The sequence below is a fragment of the Nothobranchius furzeri genome, chromosome 12 (genome assembly GCF_043380555.1).
Source record: "Nothobranchius furzeri strain GRZ-AD chromosome 12, NfurGRZ-RIMD1, whole genome shotgun sequence".
NCBI lineage: Eukaryota > Metazoa > Chordata > Actinopteri > Cyprinodontiformes > Nothobranchiidae > Nothobranchius > Nothobranchius furzeri.
In genome coordinates this window covers 12900730-12918216 of record NC_091752.1, presented here as the reverse complement: position 1 = coordinate 12918216, position 17487 = coordinate 12900730, and the positions used below count along the sequence as shown (strand labels likewise).

General features: G+C 47.1%; 1 protein-coding gene across 3 annotated transcripts in view; it reads right to left on the bottom strand.

The window, feature by feature from the left end:
- Nucleotides 1-14526, bottom strand: part of LOC107372556 (adhesion G protein-coupled receptor A1) — a 115852-nt gene extending 101326 nt beyond the window's left edge. The window contains exons 1-2 of one of the 3 annotated variants that reach the window (XM_054732682.2): nt 13909-14526; nt 13447-13646 (exon numbers count right to left, since the gene is read on the bottom strand). In XM_054732682.2, coding sequence (XP_054588657.2) covers nt 13447-13449 — 3 coding nt within the window. In that variant the 5' untranslated portion in view covers nt 13450-13646; nt 13909-14526. Of the gene's footprint in view, nt 1-12789; nt 13410-13446; nt 13888-13908 lie in introns of those variants that run through there. The other 2 variants (XM_054732680.2, XM_054732681.2) reach the window with 2 other exon arrangements.
- Nucleotides 14527-17487: the final 2961 nt, after the last annotated feature.

Genomic DNA, 17487 nt, shown 5'->3' with positions numbered 1-17487 from the left:
TAGGGGAGGTGGTGGAGGACCTAAACTTGGAGACGGCCACAGAAAAGTAACGCTCAGATAGATAAGAGGAGAACCATGTGCAGGAGGCACGTTTAACAGAATTAAACAGACTTTCGGTTAAAGCAACATAAGCACAGGTTATAGCAGCAGAACACAAATATTTCTGTTGTAGAAGAAAGAAACAGGGCACATGTTTCTCTGAGACTCGTCCAGCTTCAGACCAGCATCCAGAACCCCGTCTGTCAGTCACACGTGAATGAAGTCTCTTCTGAGTGTGGGTGCTTGTCGGGTAATAACGTTAAAAACTGCAGCGACTTTAAGCTTAACAAGTTCCAGATTATGAAAACAAAAGGTCCCCACAGCTCCGCGTTTCCGTCATAGCTCACATGTTGATGAGTAGATTAAAGACTCTTGTTCTGACATCAAGGCATTCTACAAAGTGGATTACAACACTGCAGTCATTTCTTTTTAAAAATCCCAACCAGCGTTGGGCAAGTTACTTCAAAACTGTAATGCATTATTTATTACTTGTTACCCTCATTTTAAAGTAATTAATTACATTACAATATTACTGATTTTAAAATGTAAGGCATTACACTACTTTTGCATTACTTGAAGTAACTTTCACCAGAACAACTTCAACATGAATCTGGTAATCTGACGCTCAGTGAGCTCATGACACATATGTGGAAAGTGATGTGGTGTCTGAGCTAGGGTTGCTGTTAAAAACAGTCAGATATAATAACAGTGCTTTAAAATGATTGTTTATTAAATAAAAGCAACAACAATCTGTACTCTCAGCACGCTGCCATCTTATATTAACTGAGCAGGGAGTGGGGTGGTGGGGGCTCCAAGCCTATTTGCCTTGGTCCCCAAATGCCTTGATACGGCCCTGGATGTGGGACTGACTTCTGGGGTGATCTGATTCTATCACATGTATAAATATTAAATGCTTATATATTATTGCTTTTCACTGGTAAAAATGTGTATTGGGGATAAATCTACCTACTTTTTTCTTTTCAAGCACTTTTGTTTTGTTTTCTTGGTTTTATGTGAATAATTTCCTGCCCTTTCTCTCTCTAACCTTCCTGCATGCTGCATGTTCTCTCCGTCTTCCAGAAAACCCGTTTCCTAGATTTCCTACTTTCTAACTAATCAGCCAAAGGGATCTACCGAATGCAAAAAAATAAATAAATAAAAAAGCTTCATATGCGCTGCGCTCCAGCAGCAAGGAGTTGGAATCACCGGCGCACAGATTATGAACTCAGCTGAAAATTACATGAAGTACCAGAGAATATGGGCGGATATAAACGATCGCAAACGAATTACTTTATTTTGGTGGAGCGATTTTGTGAACATAACAGCGGCCGCGCACAGGACGCAGCTGGAGTATTTGAGCCGTTACTGCTGCGTCCTCTCTGCTCATAGAATGCCCGCAAAGCTGAGTCCATAAACAACGTAATATATGTGGATACTGGATCTTTTTTCAGGCTTCCTGCAATTTGAATTTTTAGGAAACCTGCATCTTGATTCTGGGTTTAAAAATGCGTTGTAATTACCGCGTTGCTGACAATTGTACCGAGTAAATATTACCATATTCTTTCCCTGTAATGCCTTACATTACCACATTACAGCAAAAAGCAATGCATTACAGTAGTTAATTACTTTTGTACCGCGTTACTCCCAACACTGATCCCAACATGCCAGTATTCAGGAAAAGGAAAATGGAGTTACACTTGTTGATTCTAGCTTTTATGAAACATGAACTAGTTTAACTCAAAGGTGGTAAGCCTGAACCATAGAGCCTCCAGATACGAGGTGACGTGCTCTACCACCACACCACCGTGCAGCTCAGGAGAGCCACAGGGCCAAAGACTGCTCCCTAATTAAAAGCTGTCCACATTCGGAGAGCAATTGTACAAAACAACTGAGGAGATGGACGGACTTCCACAGAGTGATGAGGACAAAGGTCAAAGGCCACAGTGAGACAACCATTTCTAGAAGTTTCATTTGCTTATCTATTATGAGCATGCCTGTGACTTCTCCCCCCGCTCCTCTGTATTGTTAGTGCTAATGTACTCGTGCTAATCAGAGCGTAGCAGCTACATCCGTCCAGACAAAGAGCCGGATCGTTTCAGCACAGCCACAGCAGAAAAAAGCCTTTTATGTATTTGTAGACAGAATGACATTCAGCCAGCTCAGGTGAGAGCCGTCCCCTAATCCAAGCCTGGGACAGAAAGTCAGACAGAAGGAATGCTGGGAAAGAGACGGACATTGTGTGTTTCTACCGAGCTGTCCCCACACTTCAGATGGGAGGGGCTCTGTTGGTGAGAAACTGCTGGTGAAATTGTGTGTATGTGTGTGTGTGTGTGTGTCTGGGGATGGGGGGGTTATGATGTGAACAGCTGCTTGTTTTTCTTGACCAAGCAGTCAGATTACTGCGTGGTCAGGTGTGTGTGTGTGTGTGCCAGTGGGAGTGGGACATGAATCATGTGTCCGATGGTGTCACTGGGATTCATTCATTCATTTACACAATAGAAAACAATCTGCTGCTCATCCGTGGCTCTTTTGGAAATATCATCAAGTTGGGAAATAAAATAAAAACATCATAATCATTTCATAGACCGGCCTTCAGGCAGCAGCTCTTTACAGTGAGAGGTTAAAACCTTAATTGTTGCTGCCAATTAATCAGCAGCTGCACACAAACAGTATCAGAGCCACAAGGCCACCAAACAGCCCATTAACTCCCTTCACACATTCACAGTCATTAGGTGCAACAATCCCTTCTGCTGCCAGCAACACTCTTATAATCATTCAAAGTCTGGGCTGAGGAGCAGGCAGAACTTCAACAACAAAAGGTTCATGCAACACAATTCCAGGCTGCAAGGAGGGAAACACTCACCATTTCAGAAACTGCAGAGAAACCTCTCGATGTCTGAAGTCCAAGTGGTTAAATGATAAATGACCCATACTTGTATAGCACCTCTCAGAGTAAGGACTCCAAAGCGTTTTGCACTACAGTGTATCATTCATCCATTCACACACACATTCACACACTGATGGTGATGAGCTATGATGTCATTAGAGAGGGAATTAAGAACTGCATCATGATTCCAGGTATCATCTAGGAGAGAGAGATTGCTCTTTTTTTATTTTTTATTTTTTTTATTTATTTAGTTTTTTTTTACCGTGTCCTGTCTGGCTGTGAAGCAAACAGAATTGATGTCTGAATGCTGGTAACAAGCCTTACAGTTTTACTCTCAGGTGGAGCATCAAAGCGTCTGCTTTTAATGTCACGCCTGATACTTAAAACTTTATTGTTGTTGTTTTTGAATGCTTTGTAATTCCGACCAGACACGGAGACAGAGGTGAAAGAGAAAGGAAAAGACAAAAGGTGGGGAGAGGGGTGTTCCACAAAAATAAACAATAATGAACAAGAGTCTGCTTCTAGACCTGCAGAAAGAGAAAGAATAGAAGAAGAAAAAATGGGACACACAACAATACATCAGGAGCAAGCTATCACCGTGTCAACCTGATGGTGAAATATAAAAGCAACATTGTTTAACTGAACAATCACACGATAATAAATCATAGTGCATGTAGTGGCAACGACAGCCTTAAGACATGTGTTGAACGTGCCCAAGCCCATACTTATGAGAGCACCATGTGAGCACCTGTGTGTGTACACGCGCTTGTTTATGTAAGGTTACTCCATAAAAGCGTCCAATAGAGAGTGTGAGGGACCACAGATCTGCCCCCCAAAGATGTGTAGGAGACGGGGGAGCTGCAAGTCCCAGAGATCCAGGCGCTGCCCCAGAACACAGGAACCCCAAGGAGACTGCAACCAGAAAGGCCCCCGCCCCCCTCGAGAGGCACAGAGGGTTGCCCCAGGGGGCCACAACCAGCAGCCGGCAGAGCCCCTGGAGATCTCAGCGGCAAGCCCACAAGCCCGCCCGCAGCCTCCCACCCCCTAGCCGGCCGAGCCCGAGACCCAGCGACCCGGGACCCAGGGACGACCACCCCCGCCGGGGACCCAGCAGAGCCCAGGGACCCAGACCCCACCAGGCAGCCACCGGGATTGACCAGGCAGGCGCCAAAGATCTTAAGCCCCCTGACCTGGGAGCCACGAACACTCAGGCAGACCAAGGCACCACACCCCATACCAGGTGTGGCGGGGGAGGGGAGACGAAGATCTATATCATAAAAAGAAGTCCCAGGAGAAGAGAGGAGTCAAAGGCCCCACCTGACATATAGAGTCATACACAAACACAGTCACACACTCCTTCCCTCATTCTCACACATGCACATACAACCCAAGACTTACAAAAATACACGCCTGGACACCCACTCATGCTCCCCATACACACCCTATTCACTCTGGTCCCGGTACTGCTGCACATTGGGTACAACCATCACCGGTTACCCGAGTTTGACCCTTTCTGCTGGGGTGCTGATGAGCAGGCTCCCCCGCCCAACGCTGAGCACAGCAACCTACCACCCCAGACCCCAACCAGACGGCCAGATCTCCCACCTAGCCTCCAGCCCCAGGAAGCCCAGCAACAACAGAGGTGTGCTAAGACCGCTAGTCTCCCTCTGCCTGCTCCAATATAGTGTTGTGTGTTGATGAGGTGTATTCCATGGCTGTGGTGAGTGGGCAGTGCGGGCATTGTCTGGTCTATGCCAGCTGATGCCACCACACCATTCCACTTGCACCCAAAGCCCTCGGTGTCTAAGTACAGTTTAAAATTGGAAGTGGGCACCGGCACTTGGGAGGAGGCTGAGAAATCCCCCTGCCAAGTGCCGTTGAATGTGCTCACTCCCAAGGCCCTAAGTGTGTGTGTTTGCGTGGAATGTCTTCGGTGGAAGTGTATAAGGTGCAAAGAAAATTGGGGGGCAGGTTCCCACAGGAATGCATAAATGGAGTCCAAACCCACACTCCCTGACTTGTCCACCCCCCAAGGTCTTATGTGCATGTTTGTATGATGATGTGAGGGAGCAGGAGGAGAGAAATATGCGGGGATGGGGAGGAATGGCTGGTTGGGCTTAGCCCTCCAGGGAGCCAGCTCCCCCACTGGCCCCAATAGGCACCTCTGTTGTCAAATTGCCAGCCAGGGCATGGAGACCCCAGCCCATCCTGCCAGGGCCCAAAGCAGCAGCATTGCAGAGCCTCACGGAGCCCGAGTTCACCAACCCAGCCCCACCCCAGCAGAATATCTATGCCCATCCCTGCATTTACACAACTTCCAGAATGTATGAGATATAGGACATCCAGGTAAGGTTGGGTCCTCCCCCTCCTGGGCCTCCCCCTCCCCTGTGATGGGACAGCAGAGGAGCCAAGGTCTACCCGAGGCCGCCGAACCCGGGCCAGGCACTGCCACATGTTCCCACCTCCTTCCCGGCAGCATACATGCCAGGACCCGACCCCCAAGGCCCCGCCCAGATCCCCACATGGGGCCGGCCACCCCCACACCCTGAGCCCCCAGGCCCCCACCCAGACTCGCCCAGGGGCAATGCAGCCACCAGGCAGTGACCCATGGCCACCGCCTAGACCAGACCTGGGCATTTTGCGGCCCGTGGGCCACATACGGCCCTTTGGTTGACTTTGACCGGCCCGCGTAAGGTTAATTGGAAATTACAAAATAAATGTATTTTCTCATTTTACCTCATGCATGGGCTAAGGCTGCATTGCTTTTATTTTGAAGTTGTTTTTTACGTGCACAATGACGCAATACGTATAGCAACAAGTGCCCGCGGTTGACATGGTGATTGTAGCCCCAGAAATGTCCGCTCATGCAAAAAAAATAATAATAATAATAAGAAAGAAAGATGCCAAATACAGGATTTTCAACAAAAATTGGACTGCTAAGTATTTTTTTTTTTTACTGAAGTCGGAGGCAAAGCCGTGTGTTTGGTTTGCGGAGAGGAGATTGCCGTGTTTAAGGACTACAATTTGAGTCGGCATTACGACAAGAAACACTTGGAAAAATACAAGAACTCATCTGATGCTGAGAGGGCACGGACATCCGAAGCTTTGCTAGCAAAGTTGCAAAAGCAGCAAGGCTGTTTTACTAAGCTTCACACATCCAGGGATGCAGCAGCCAGGACCAGCTTTGTGATATCCCACAAAATAGCTAAAAACACCAAGCCGTTTTCGGAGGGAGAGTTTGTCAAAGAGTGCATGGAGGACTCCGCAGCACTAATATGCCCTGAAAAAAAGGCGCATTTGAGCAAATCCCGCTGTCCAGGAGAACCGTGGGGAACTTGGAGCTTCAGCTGCAACGTGAAGTGGCAAGTTTTGACTTTTTCTCATTGGCCTTAGACGAGAGCTGTGATGTCCGGGGGTTAACTGAGCTCACAGAGGAGCTGGCAGCAATGCGGTCGATGAAAGGGAGTGATCTTTTTACAGAGGTAAATGCGTGCATGGACACTCTGGGATTGAAATGGGAGAGACTGTCAGGTGTCACAACAGACGGTTGTCCAAATCTTACGCCAGGGACACACCGGCCGCGGAAGCGCCGCGGAAGCGCCGAGAAGCGAATCGCTCACGAAAGTCAGCCGCTGCTCGCCGCTCCTCAGTTCAGATCAGAGGCGCGCCTTGGCTCAGCTGTAGTTTTTCTTTTAAACACTTGGTGTCCTCCATTTCCTCTCTGCCTTTTCTCAGCTCTTTTCCTCTACGTTTGAGTGTGTGTACGCGTGTGCGTGTGTGTGTGTGCGTGTGTGTGTGTGTGTGTGTGTGTGTGTGTGTGTGTGTGTGTGTGTGTGTGTGTGTGTGTGTGTGTGTGTGTGTGTGTGTGTGTGTGTGTGTGTGTGTGTGAACCTATGGTATGAGTTGTTTCTGCCAGTTGAATCTCTTGGAACCCGCTCCAGTTCTGCAGCTGTATCCTAGCAGTTTCTTCCGAAATGGGTACGTAAATAATCATGTTTTTCGGGGGTCGTACAGCTCCTTGTGTTTCTCAACTTCCATAATTAATTTAAAGTCATCCATCCTAACTGCTTGCCTCAGACTTTCTGCCTCTCTGTCCTGTTTGCTCCGGTGAAAAGACACCCAAAACCACACCCCCCCTTCACGCGGTCACACGCTCACACAAGTTCGATGTGTGTGTATGTGTGTGAGTGTTCCTGTGGTTTTTCTGCAGTGTCTGTTTATGAACACATTTGACTATTGCGGAATTTTATTTTGAAATGCTTTATTTTGTTAACTTTACCGGCCTGCCTCTTATGTCTATGTTTGACTTCCTGCCAGAATTGACGCGATTCACCCGCGGCTCGCGAAAAAAATAGAGCCAACGCCGAAATGATCGCTGCACGGCGCGGGCTGGGGCGCCGGCGCGGGGCGATTCGCGGGGCGATTCGCGGCGCTTCGGCGGCCCATGTGGTCTATAGAATAGCTTAACAAGGGCGCCGAATGAAGGCGGTCCTATTTTCGCGGAGCTTCCGCGGCCAGTGTGTCCCCGGCGTTACAGGGAAAAATGTCGGACTTTTGAAACGAATGCAAGATAAAGTGACAGAAATCAATGCAGATCAAAAATAGGTGTTTTTGCATTAAATTATACACCAACATGTGTTGTGCAAGTCAGTGCTAAAAATCAACCATGTTACTGATGTTGTTACTAAAATAATAAACTTCATCAGGGCGCGGGCAATGGATCACAGACAGTTTGTGGCTCTTGTGGAGGACTCCACACAGCTGTCAGCTGGCTCAGCCTGGGGAAAGTGCTGAAGAGGGTTTGGGACTTGAAAGCAGAGATTCAGGATCTCTGCTGGATTTATACTCTTCTCTTAAGGAGGAGAACTTTCCAAACCTGAGGAGACATGCTCAGAAGATGTTGGTTCTCTTCAGCTCTACCTACATTTGTGAACAAACATTTTCAATGATGATGTTTACAAAATCCAGGTAAAGATCCTCTCTCACTGATGATCATTTGTCAGCTGTGCTTCGCATCTCCACCTCAGACATTCAACCTGACTTTGATGCACTCGTTAAAGCCCAGCAGAGACTAGATTTCTCTCACTGAATAAGAAAAAAATTGCTTAAAAACACAAAATAAGGTGTTTGGACCACAAATATAGGCAACTAGCAGTGAACTGGGACACTTTTTTTTAAACCTCTTTCTCAAGATCACAGTTCAGTGATTTTATTTTACAGACAATACTGTGTGTCTGTAGAATGCTAAGAACCTCTTTCCAACAATATTTGAAACTCAGAATGTGTTTTGGAGTGAATGTGACTGAAACTGTTAACTAATATAAGTCACAAATGTTTAACAAAAACCAAATGTGCACACTTTGTTTACCATTGCCTTGGGAAATTTGAATAAATCACATTTTGTAAGCTAACCTCACTTTTTCCTTTTTGCTTATTTATAACATATAGTCTACTCTTACCAGCTTGAAAAAACAATGGTATTTACTGCTTTTTATAAAGAAATACCATTAATATTATGCATAATTGACTTCAGCCTTTTGGCCTGGCCCTCCACAATATTTTCTATTTCTCATGTGGCCCCATGGAAAAAATAATTGCCCACCCCTGGCCTAGACCCCCAAGGGGCCCCACTCACACCCACCAGTAGTCCACCCCCCGAGGCAACCCAAGCACCTCCAGAGGGGGGCAACGGCCCCCCAGTCCCAGACACCCCCCAGTGAACCCTCCTCCAGGGAACATCCGGATACTCCAAACTCAGACCCTCCACCCCCCACCCACATCATCCCGCAGGACAATATCAATGGTCCACCATCATCGCTATGTGATGGAACAGATCAAAGGAGAGAGATTCCTCTAAACATGAGCAAGGACTGAGGTAAAAGACACACACACACACACACACACACACACACACACACACACACACACACACACACACACACACACAGACACACACACACACACACACACACACACACACACACACACACACACACACCAGATTTTTCTCATTTATTTTTGATGACAGAATTAAAAATCTATTCTCTAAATGATAAAATCAGACCTGATGCAAGACAAGTTTTACTTTCTTCTCTGCCAAACCTTAGAGTTAAAAGTATTTACAGTAGTACTAGAGTACTAGGGTTGCAGTACCACATGGCTTGCTATTATTATTTGTAGAATGAAGACACATAGATGCTATTATTAGCTAATTCTGCTACAGGCTGCTGCAAAATCCATAACTAGAAAACAATCTTAACCTCTGCAGGTTTCACACATCCCAGATGTTTCTCTCTAGGCCTCGTTACATGTCTGGTGTGTTTAAATATCTGCTGTTTGTGTAGAAATGAGCCTCCGGAGGGCTACACATCGCCTGCGTCCTCTATCAGAAACCTTCTAATCCGCTGCCATCTAACACAAACACAAGGCATCACCCTGCCTTCTTCATATCTTTTTCTGTCATCACTTCTTTCTTCTCCTCCCTCCATGCTGGAAACCATGTGAAAATTCCAACAGAGGGCCGCGAGACTCGCCTCGTATCTAAACCGCTCATCGTTCTTATCGCCTGGGAATCTCTTTGTCTTCTGAAACACAGAGCACAACTTGTTCAGCATGAAAATGTCCCAGAGACAGAAACGGCTACAGGTGAAGAAAACCTCCTGAAGCTGAGATGTTTGCTTTCTCATATGTCCACCGCCAGCTCAGATGTGGAAGGACTAATGAGGACAGGCAGCTGTGAAGCTGCCCCACGCTGAGACATAAAAACAAACATCTAAACATGTCAGCGCTGCAGCGTGGAGCCGGGGTTTAGACAAAGGTGTATCTTTGTTTTATAACGACAGAAATCAAGTCAAGTTTCTTTCCCTCTCATGTTTGATTTTGCTTTCCTGATGTTTTAATCTTGTAGCTCATTATAACAGGTGTCCAAAATGTCTCACAGGTATTGGCCTTCTGAAGGGCCTGAAGTCAGGTGAAGGTGCAGCTGCAGAGACAGGTGAGTCCTGGGAGGCAGGCCTAAATTAAAGGTCCCAACAACAAGGAATCAGAGGTATTACACCTATAGGCCTCAAACAGCAGCTACCTCAGAGTCAGAACACAACCTTCTGGTAGCCCCGCCCCCTGGCAGTCGGACCAATCAGCTGATTCATCACCCGGTTTGTAGTCTTCTCTGGTTGGGATGGTAGGGGCAAAACTACAGGTGTGAAAACAGGTAAGGGTTTGTAATCCTGTAATTACAGGATTTATAGTAAAACCTTGTTTGTCTACAGATTTACAAAAAAATGAAATAAAACTTATGAAAACATGTTTAAGCAGCTGATTCTCCCAGTGGGTCTGAACCCAAAACCTTGTTTCCATGACATTTTCTGGGTGTGCGTAGCTGATAACATTGCAGTTGCCGTGGAAACCTGAATATGCTATTGGAAGATAAAGAGTTAATTACTGTGTTTTCTGTCTTTTCATGTTGGTTTTCTAACCATATTAAAGCTCAAAGCTGAGGAAGGTTGTCTTATTAGTGACGAGCCACAGTGACACGTTTCAACCTCTCTAGGACCTTTACCCCAACATTTCACGAGGAAGTAAAAGAAATGAATGACTTTTATTCTGCAGCTGTGTGGTTTTCTGTCGTTTCTCCCAGAATGCTGTAGAAGTACAGGACAGTTGCTTTCTCACCTTAGCTGGAACCTTCCACACCTTCTTTTCTAGAAGATGATTCAGGACCACTGATCAAGCAAGCTCAGAGCTACAGAAGTCACGGAGACAGAACACTCAAATAAACACCTCACCTTTACCTGAAGATGTAAAGATGATGTCCAAACCAGAACAAGTTATCTGGATACTTAGTGACTCTGGCTGGGCTGATATACCACACCTCCCAGCTCCAGCTGGAGCCACACAAGCTAACATTAACATTATGGGATGTTGGAATGATGGCACAAAGCCTAAATTATTGTAAAGATCCCGAACAAATTCGGCCCAAAATTGCAGCAAATCTTGATTTGTGTATTTTAGATTAAACTGAACATTCAAAGGAGCTGAAAGCCCTACAGGCTGGAAAACCACAGCTTTAAGGGCTGATTCCTCCTAATTTTATAATTCTTTAGCCATTCACAGCAGATGCGTGAATCATGTGATCTGATGCAGTATCCTGTAAAGATGATGTTCTTGTCCTGATTTAACACAAATCACTCATTTTACTTCTCTTGCATCTTCATGTTTGTTTGTTCTCCACTTAAGAAGAGTGGATTTCCTTTTCTGCGTTTATGTTCTACTTGAAGTTTAAATATCTCAGGATCAAGTTTATGAGTGAAGGAAGCAACAGGAGGTGGATGTGTGGGGACCAGAGGCTAAACTGTCTCACTCAACTCAAATAATCAGAAGATAACATCAGATGAAGCATTTGCTGTTTACTGCCCTCAGAGTCAAGTGATTGGCCCAAACAAATCATCACTGCCTAAGTTTCCACAGGTGACCCGTTTGGCAGAAACAACAACTCACATAAACCAATTTCCTCCTATGGGGGAACCGCCCTGGGCCCTTGTGGCTCTAAAATCCAAACGCACCTCATGTGTCTCAAAGTCTGCTGGTGCATGAACCAATGTGGAGGTCTGCAGCAGATCCATGCTGGAGCTTTGCATCAGTACAAAAAATACCAACATGCAGCTGACAGCATGGGGGGGGGGGGGGGGGGGATGAAGACAGATGATGAGGCTGCATTGCTGTAAATGAGTGAGTCAGCCTCGTTTTCCACAGGCGAGCCGGAGGGAGGCAGATGGGGGAGGAGCTGGCGGGACAGGAGGAGGATGGCTGGGAACTGTCCTTGGTGCTGAACTCTGGACCGATTGCTTTCCAACGAGTTCAACACTCCGAGCCTGACCCACCTCTAGATCAGCTGATTTAGCCACAGCTCAGCTTTTTACACTGATTCTGTCCCAAGTTAATCATTTATTCACAAAGTCAGAGCCTTTTGGGTGGAATTAAAATAATCTCTAAGTCTTCTCTCATTCACAAACCCACATCTGCACAAACATTAGTCCCAAAAGAAAAACAATCTGGATAAAGGGGAACATCATAAAACTAATTCCATCTTCTGTCAGCCACAATATGCATCCATTTAACTCCTGACCTGCACTGGAGGAAGCCCGGACGCTGCTGGGTGGAAAGACATTAAACATTTGGACGAAAGGCAGGAGGTCTGACTTTGCTCAAATCTACTTTCCAACTAGAGTTTCCTTAAAGTTGCAGATGAGGAGTTCTTCTGGAGCTTTGCTGCAGGAGTCAGTTTGGTAAATGCTCAACCTGAACGCAGACAGCACTGGCAGCTCGGTGTGACACGGACAGATTATGCAACAGGTTCGGCACTTGCAGAAGCCGCCTGCAGCTGCAGAGATGTTTCAGATGAGAAGGTGGGACCCGGAGGAGAATGATGATGTCACGAGTGTGTAAATAAAGGCCTTTTCTCAGGCACTGCAGAGACCAGGCGGGTGTGGTGACTGCATCAGCAGACGCGCCAGCGCGCACCGTCATGTGGACATTCTCGTCACGCTGTCCACCATCGCTATGACAACCTCCACTTGTCGGACGTGTCTGGAACTTTAAATCATTTTTCATCCTGTATCAGATTTGCTTTCCTGTCTGATTCGGGTTGAGGCAGCGTCCTGACCCCCTCCCCCATGACTGAAAAACACATGAACAATGACAACCGCCCCCCCCCCCCCACCCCACCCCACATTTATCGTGCTGCTGTGCCTCCACTCTTCCCGCTCCTATGCGGCTTTTCTCTGAGCCACAGTCGGAACCAAACAGCGGCTTGATGAAAGACGCACACCGACAACCACAACAGCTCATGCTCCACCAGAACTGACCTCCCAGTCTAACGAATCCCACTCCTCGGTAAACATCCGGAGGATTTCTCTTCATCCACAGAACGCGGAGCAGGCGCAGCGGCTCTAAGGTGCGAGCAGGCGGTGTGGTGCCATTGCGCTTTTGGTGCTTTTTATCCTCATCAAATCGGTTCGAACGCAGGCGCCTCGTCGGAGGAAAAGCATCTCTGCAGAAACCAACTTGACTGACACAGAATGGGCGACGCTTAGCTTCCAGTCCAGCATTTTTCTTTTCTCTGTCTTGTTTCTGCTCAGCGATGGTTGCAACCAATTAGCAGCACTTGAGCTCAGAGGCGAACAGCTCCTGACAGGGCGCTCCTTCTCTTGAGCATCCGTTGCGTTTGGAAAAAGGGCTGCAGACTGTTACACGCAAGCAACTTCTCCTTCCCAGAGCCTAGCGCGGAGAATATTCCAGAGCTCTAATAGAAATCTTCACAGTGCACGGAGAATCCTTCCCTCTGCTGAAGAGCAACAATAAAGCAAAGCCTTTAAAGGTCCCTGCATGATGTGCCTCCTAAAACACGTGACACGGTCAGTTCCACGGTTGGAAAAAAGGCTGCATTTGATCCACAACAGGCCTTAAGCGGTAGGGTTTCTGTAGGGGTCATGAAGAAATTAAATACCACGCAGACTACTCACCATCAGCACGGCAAAGTTACTGAGATGGGTGCAAAGAATGGAGGTGGCGTTGCCCCCGGAGCTGGTTATGTGGCAACCCTCTGCCCTCCAGCCACCGTGTCCATCCAGCAGGTCAAAATCCCAGAAGGCTGCGGTGGGGTCTACACCCAGCGCGAAGTGCCTCAGAGCAACAGAAATGCTGCTCCTGCGGCTGCAGCCATCTGCAAGAACAGCAACACATTCAGCATGGGAAATTCTGACAGGCGCAAAAAGCATGAGCGCACAAACTGCATTCACGCAAAAGACAAGCGGTGCTGCAGCTGTTTGCAACTTTCAGAATAAAAGCAGCTCCGATCGGATCTGGTGTCACATGTCAACGTGTTGCGTAGAACCAACAGCTGGACTCTGGTTCCGCATTTCAGAGCAGCCTTGATGATGATGAGGATAAGGACGAGGATGATGATACAATGGATTTCCTCTTACCTAATTTGGCGAAAGCAACTGGTGTTGAAACGCTCCTGCGCTTCCCATCATCCGCGAGCTTTGACGAATTCCCGGTGCATGGGAAGAGTTTCCCATCGCGGAAGGCGACGAGCTGCAGCCTGCAAGTGGAGTTATCAACAGATGGCAACGCAGACGTGGAGATAGGCGGTTCAGCCAGCGGGAAGCGGATGGAGGCGACGGCCACGGAGTTCTGCGGATCAAACAAATAAATAAATTAAAAAGTCAATAATTTCTATAAATGAATCAGATGTGAAAACGAGGGTTCTGCTAAAAACTCATCAAAGCACTAATTGCTTGTTGTGACTGAAGTGGAGTCGACCAAATTTCACAAGTAAACGGAATGAGTCTAGTTGGAAGCGCGTCAGTGCGCCTTTCAGGTCGGGTCCCTGCCGCAGAGGTGGAATGGTTCTTACCATTTCAGCTCCAGGGCACCTCAACACTGCAGTTTGATTTAAAGAGACAACCAGTCCGACTTTAGCCTCCCGTCAGCACTAACCACCGCCACGAGCCACCGGAAACAGCCATGATGTGAAGATGGTTTAAGAGGCTTTCAGCACACCCACCATCATTCTGGGCAAACTTTATTGTTGTAGCTGCAACAAATACACAAGTAAACAAACAAGCAAATAAATAAATACCTCCCCCATGGAGGACCCCCCCCCACACACACACACACACACACACACTGCCCAGCCAATAAAAAGGTCACTCTCTCATATCTGATTGGACCTCGTTGAACTTTGACTAAGCTTCACCAGATTTATCTCCATCCAGTGTTGCATTAATGTCTCACCAAGATCTTGCATTGATGATGGTAGTCTGACTGTTGCACAAAGCCTTCTCCGGGACATCCCAGAGACGGGCTTAAGGTCTGGACTCTGTGGTGGCCAACCCATGTGTGAATAATGTCTCATGCTCCCTGAACCACTCTTTCACTATCTGAGCCTGATGAATCCAGACATTGTCATCTTGGAATATGGCTGTGCCATCAGGGAAGATGGAGTAACTTGGTCATTCAGGATATTCAGGCAGTCAGCTGACTTCATTCTTGGAGCACATCCTTTTGCTGAACCTAGACCTGACTACCTGCAGCAAGCCCAGATCATAGCACTGTCCTCACAGGCTTGTACAGTAGGCACTAGGCATGATGGGTGCATCACTTCATCTGCCTCTCTTCTTACCCTGATGCACCATCACTCTGGACCAGGGTCCATCTGGACTCATCAGACCAGTTTTAATGATGCGTTGGACAGTTCTGAACCCAGTTTCTGCACCTCCTTAGATGTTTTCTCTGCTTGATGCCAAATGTCTGACCCTTCTCATACACACTAACATCTTTTCCACCACCAGATGTGTCTTTCCACATGATAAATGTTAAATGACCCGCACTTACATAGCACCTTTCAGACTCAGAGGACTCCAAAGCACTTTACACTACAGCAATCATTCATCCATTCACACACTGATGGTGATGAGGTACGGTGTAGCCACAGCTGCCCTGGGGCGCCCTGACAGAGGTGAGGTTGCCGAGCTCAGGCACCACCGGTCCCTCAAACCAGCACCAGCAGGCTAGGTGGGTTAAGTGTCTTTGATGACATGTGAGGATAACACCCGTACAACGTGTTTAAGCTTTGTTGGCTGCCTGACAGTAACTCAGCAGATTTGAGCCATCTGGACCTTCAGAGACCTGCTGTGGAGTCGGGTTCATCTGAGCTAAACTCTGGCTTGTTTGAACAGATCTGAGTCCAACGCATCTTGCTGGCAGTTTAAAACTGATCCAATCTCTCACAGTGCAGTTTTATATTGCAAGGCTATTTCTGCAATACAGTTTGAAGTTCTGTCAGACTGGGTTCTGGATGCAAAGAAAGGAGTGAAAGTTTAGTTTCAAACTGCTGAAATCAGTTACATCCTGGCTGGGCTGAGCAGCCATTATCTCCTCAGCCCTGTAGGACTGTACAAACTCTATTATTTATGACATTTACAAAAAAACACACCTCAGAGAGCCAGAGAAATCATTTCCCTGTGACGGAAATCGATGCCTGTTAAATGTCCTCACGGTTAATGAGAAACCAGCACATCGGATGTTCAGCAGGTTGGACAAATATCTGGACTCAGTGAATCAAAACTCCTTTTTAAAACTAGCAGTCAGTCCATTGTGTGTGTGTGTGTGTGTGTGTGTGTGTGTGTGTGTGTGTGTGTGTGTGTGTGTGTGACTGTGAAGGCATCCTCACTCTACGATTTTATTGCATCATCTCGTCTACCTTGTCTGTGTTTTGTCTGAAGGTGACGAGATGAAAACATGAACTACAAATTTGAGGTCAGTCAACAACTAGAGAGACTTGTGCTTCAGCAGGTCTCTTCTGCAAACATGGACGGTCCCCCTCCCCCCGCCCCGCGTAGAGGGATCTACACCCAGAGGGCCGAGGTTCCTCCTGATCAAACCCAACATCACCTAGGACCGCTCACATCACACTTCAGTTAGCCGCTTGTGCCTAAACCATGTGACCTTTCTCCAGGCCCCTCCCTTTTTGCTGAACTACATGCCGTTGCCACAGTAACCACAATCACAAACTCAGCTTGGCCTGCCACCCTCACCTCACTCTACTTCCTCTCCCTAGCTTTTCCTACCTCACAGAGGGCATCAGGGTGATGTCAGCAGGAACGTTCGGTGTCAGGATGGTCCCGCGTGTCCACCTGCCTCTCCGTACTCCACAGAGCTGGTAACACAGCAGGAATCCGACCTGCTGCAGCCACCAGCTCACTAGAAACGGCTCATGTTCATGACAGGAGGAGTGTTGTTCTGGTCTGCTGTGCTGAACAAGGAGCTAGAACTCCTCATCAAGGCTCTCATGCACTGGTCTTCCTACAGTCCGGTCTTCTCCTGTACGGTCATGGAGTCTGGATGGTGACTCAAAGGACAAGATCCTAAAAACTAACCTCCAAAAAGAGCTTTGTCCACAAAGCGATTGGGGAAGAAGTTCCAACTGCTGCTCATCAGATCTGAACAGTATGTTGAGTCATGCCCTCTGATGTTTACCATTCTGAAGCACGGCTGCCTGATAGAAACTCAGTCATAGTAAGAATGCTCTCTTCAGCAGGTGGGCCTTTCACACACCCCAGTAGAGTCTCCTTAGCTACTCCTGAAACATTTGGTGTACTGCAGCTTGTTTCGTGGTCTTAGGAGCAGACAATGGACTGTTGCATCATCACTGTTGGTCACATGGGAGGTACAGGTGAAACTGGAGCAACGGTGCAAAGGTTCATTTGTGTCTGCAATACAACCTAAAAGGTGAAACTAACCAATGAGACAGACTCATGTAGGCGTACAGCTGATGAAAACCCCACATTCAGAATCACAGACACTCGTGGATCAGCTGATGAATCCAGAACACCTGCAGAGTATTCCTGTGCCTTTAGATGGTCTCTCAGTCTGAGTTTACCTTGTAGGAATCAAATTGAAAGTTGTCTGAATTTTATCTCAATGTTGATTTTTTCCTATTTTTTTTCCAACTTAGTCCTGGTTCAGTTCCAAACTTGTTGCACAAAAGACTAAACAAA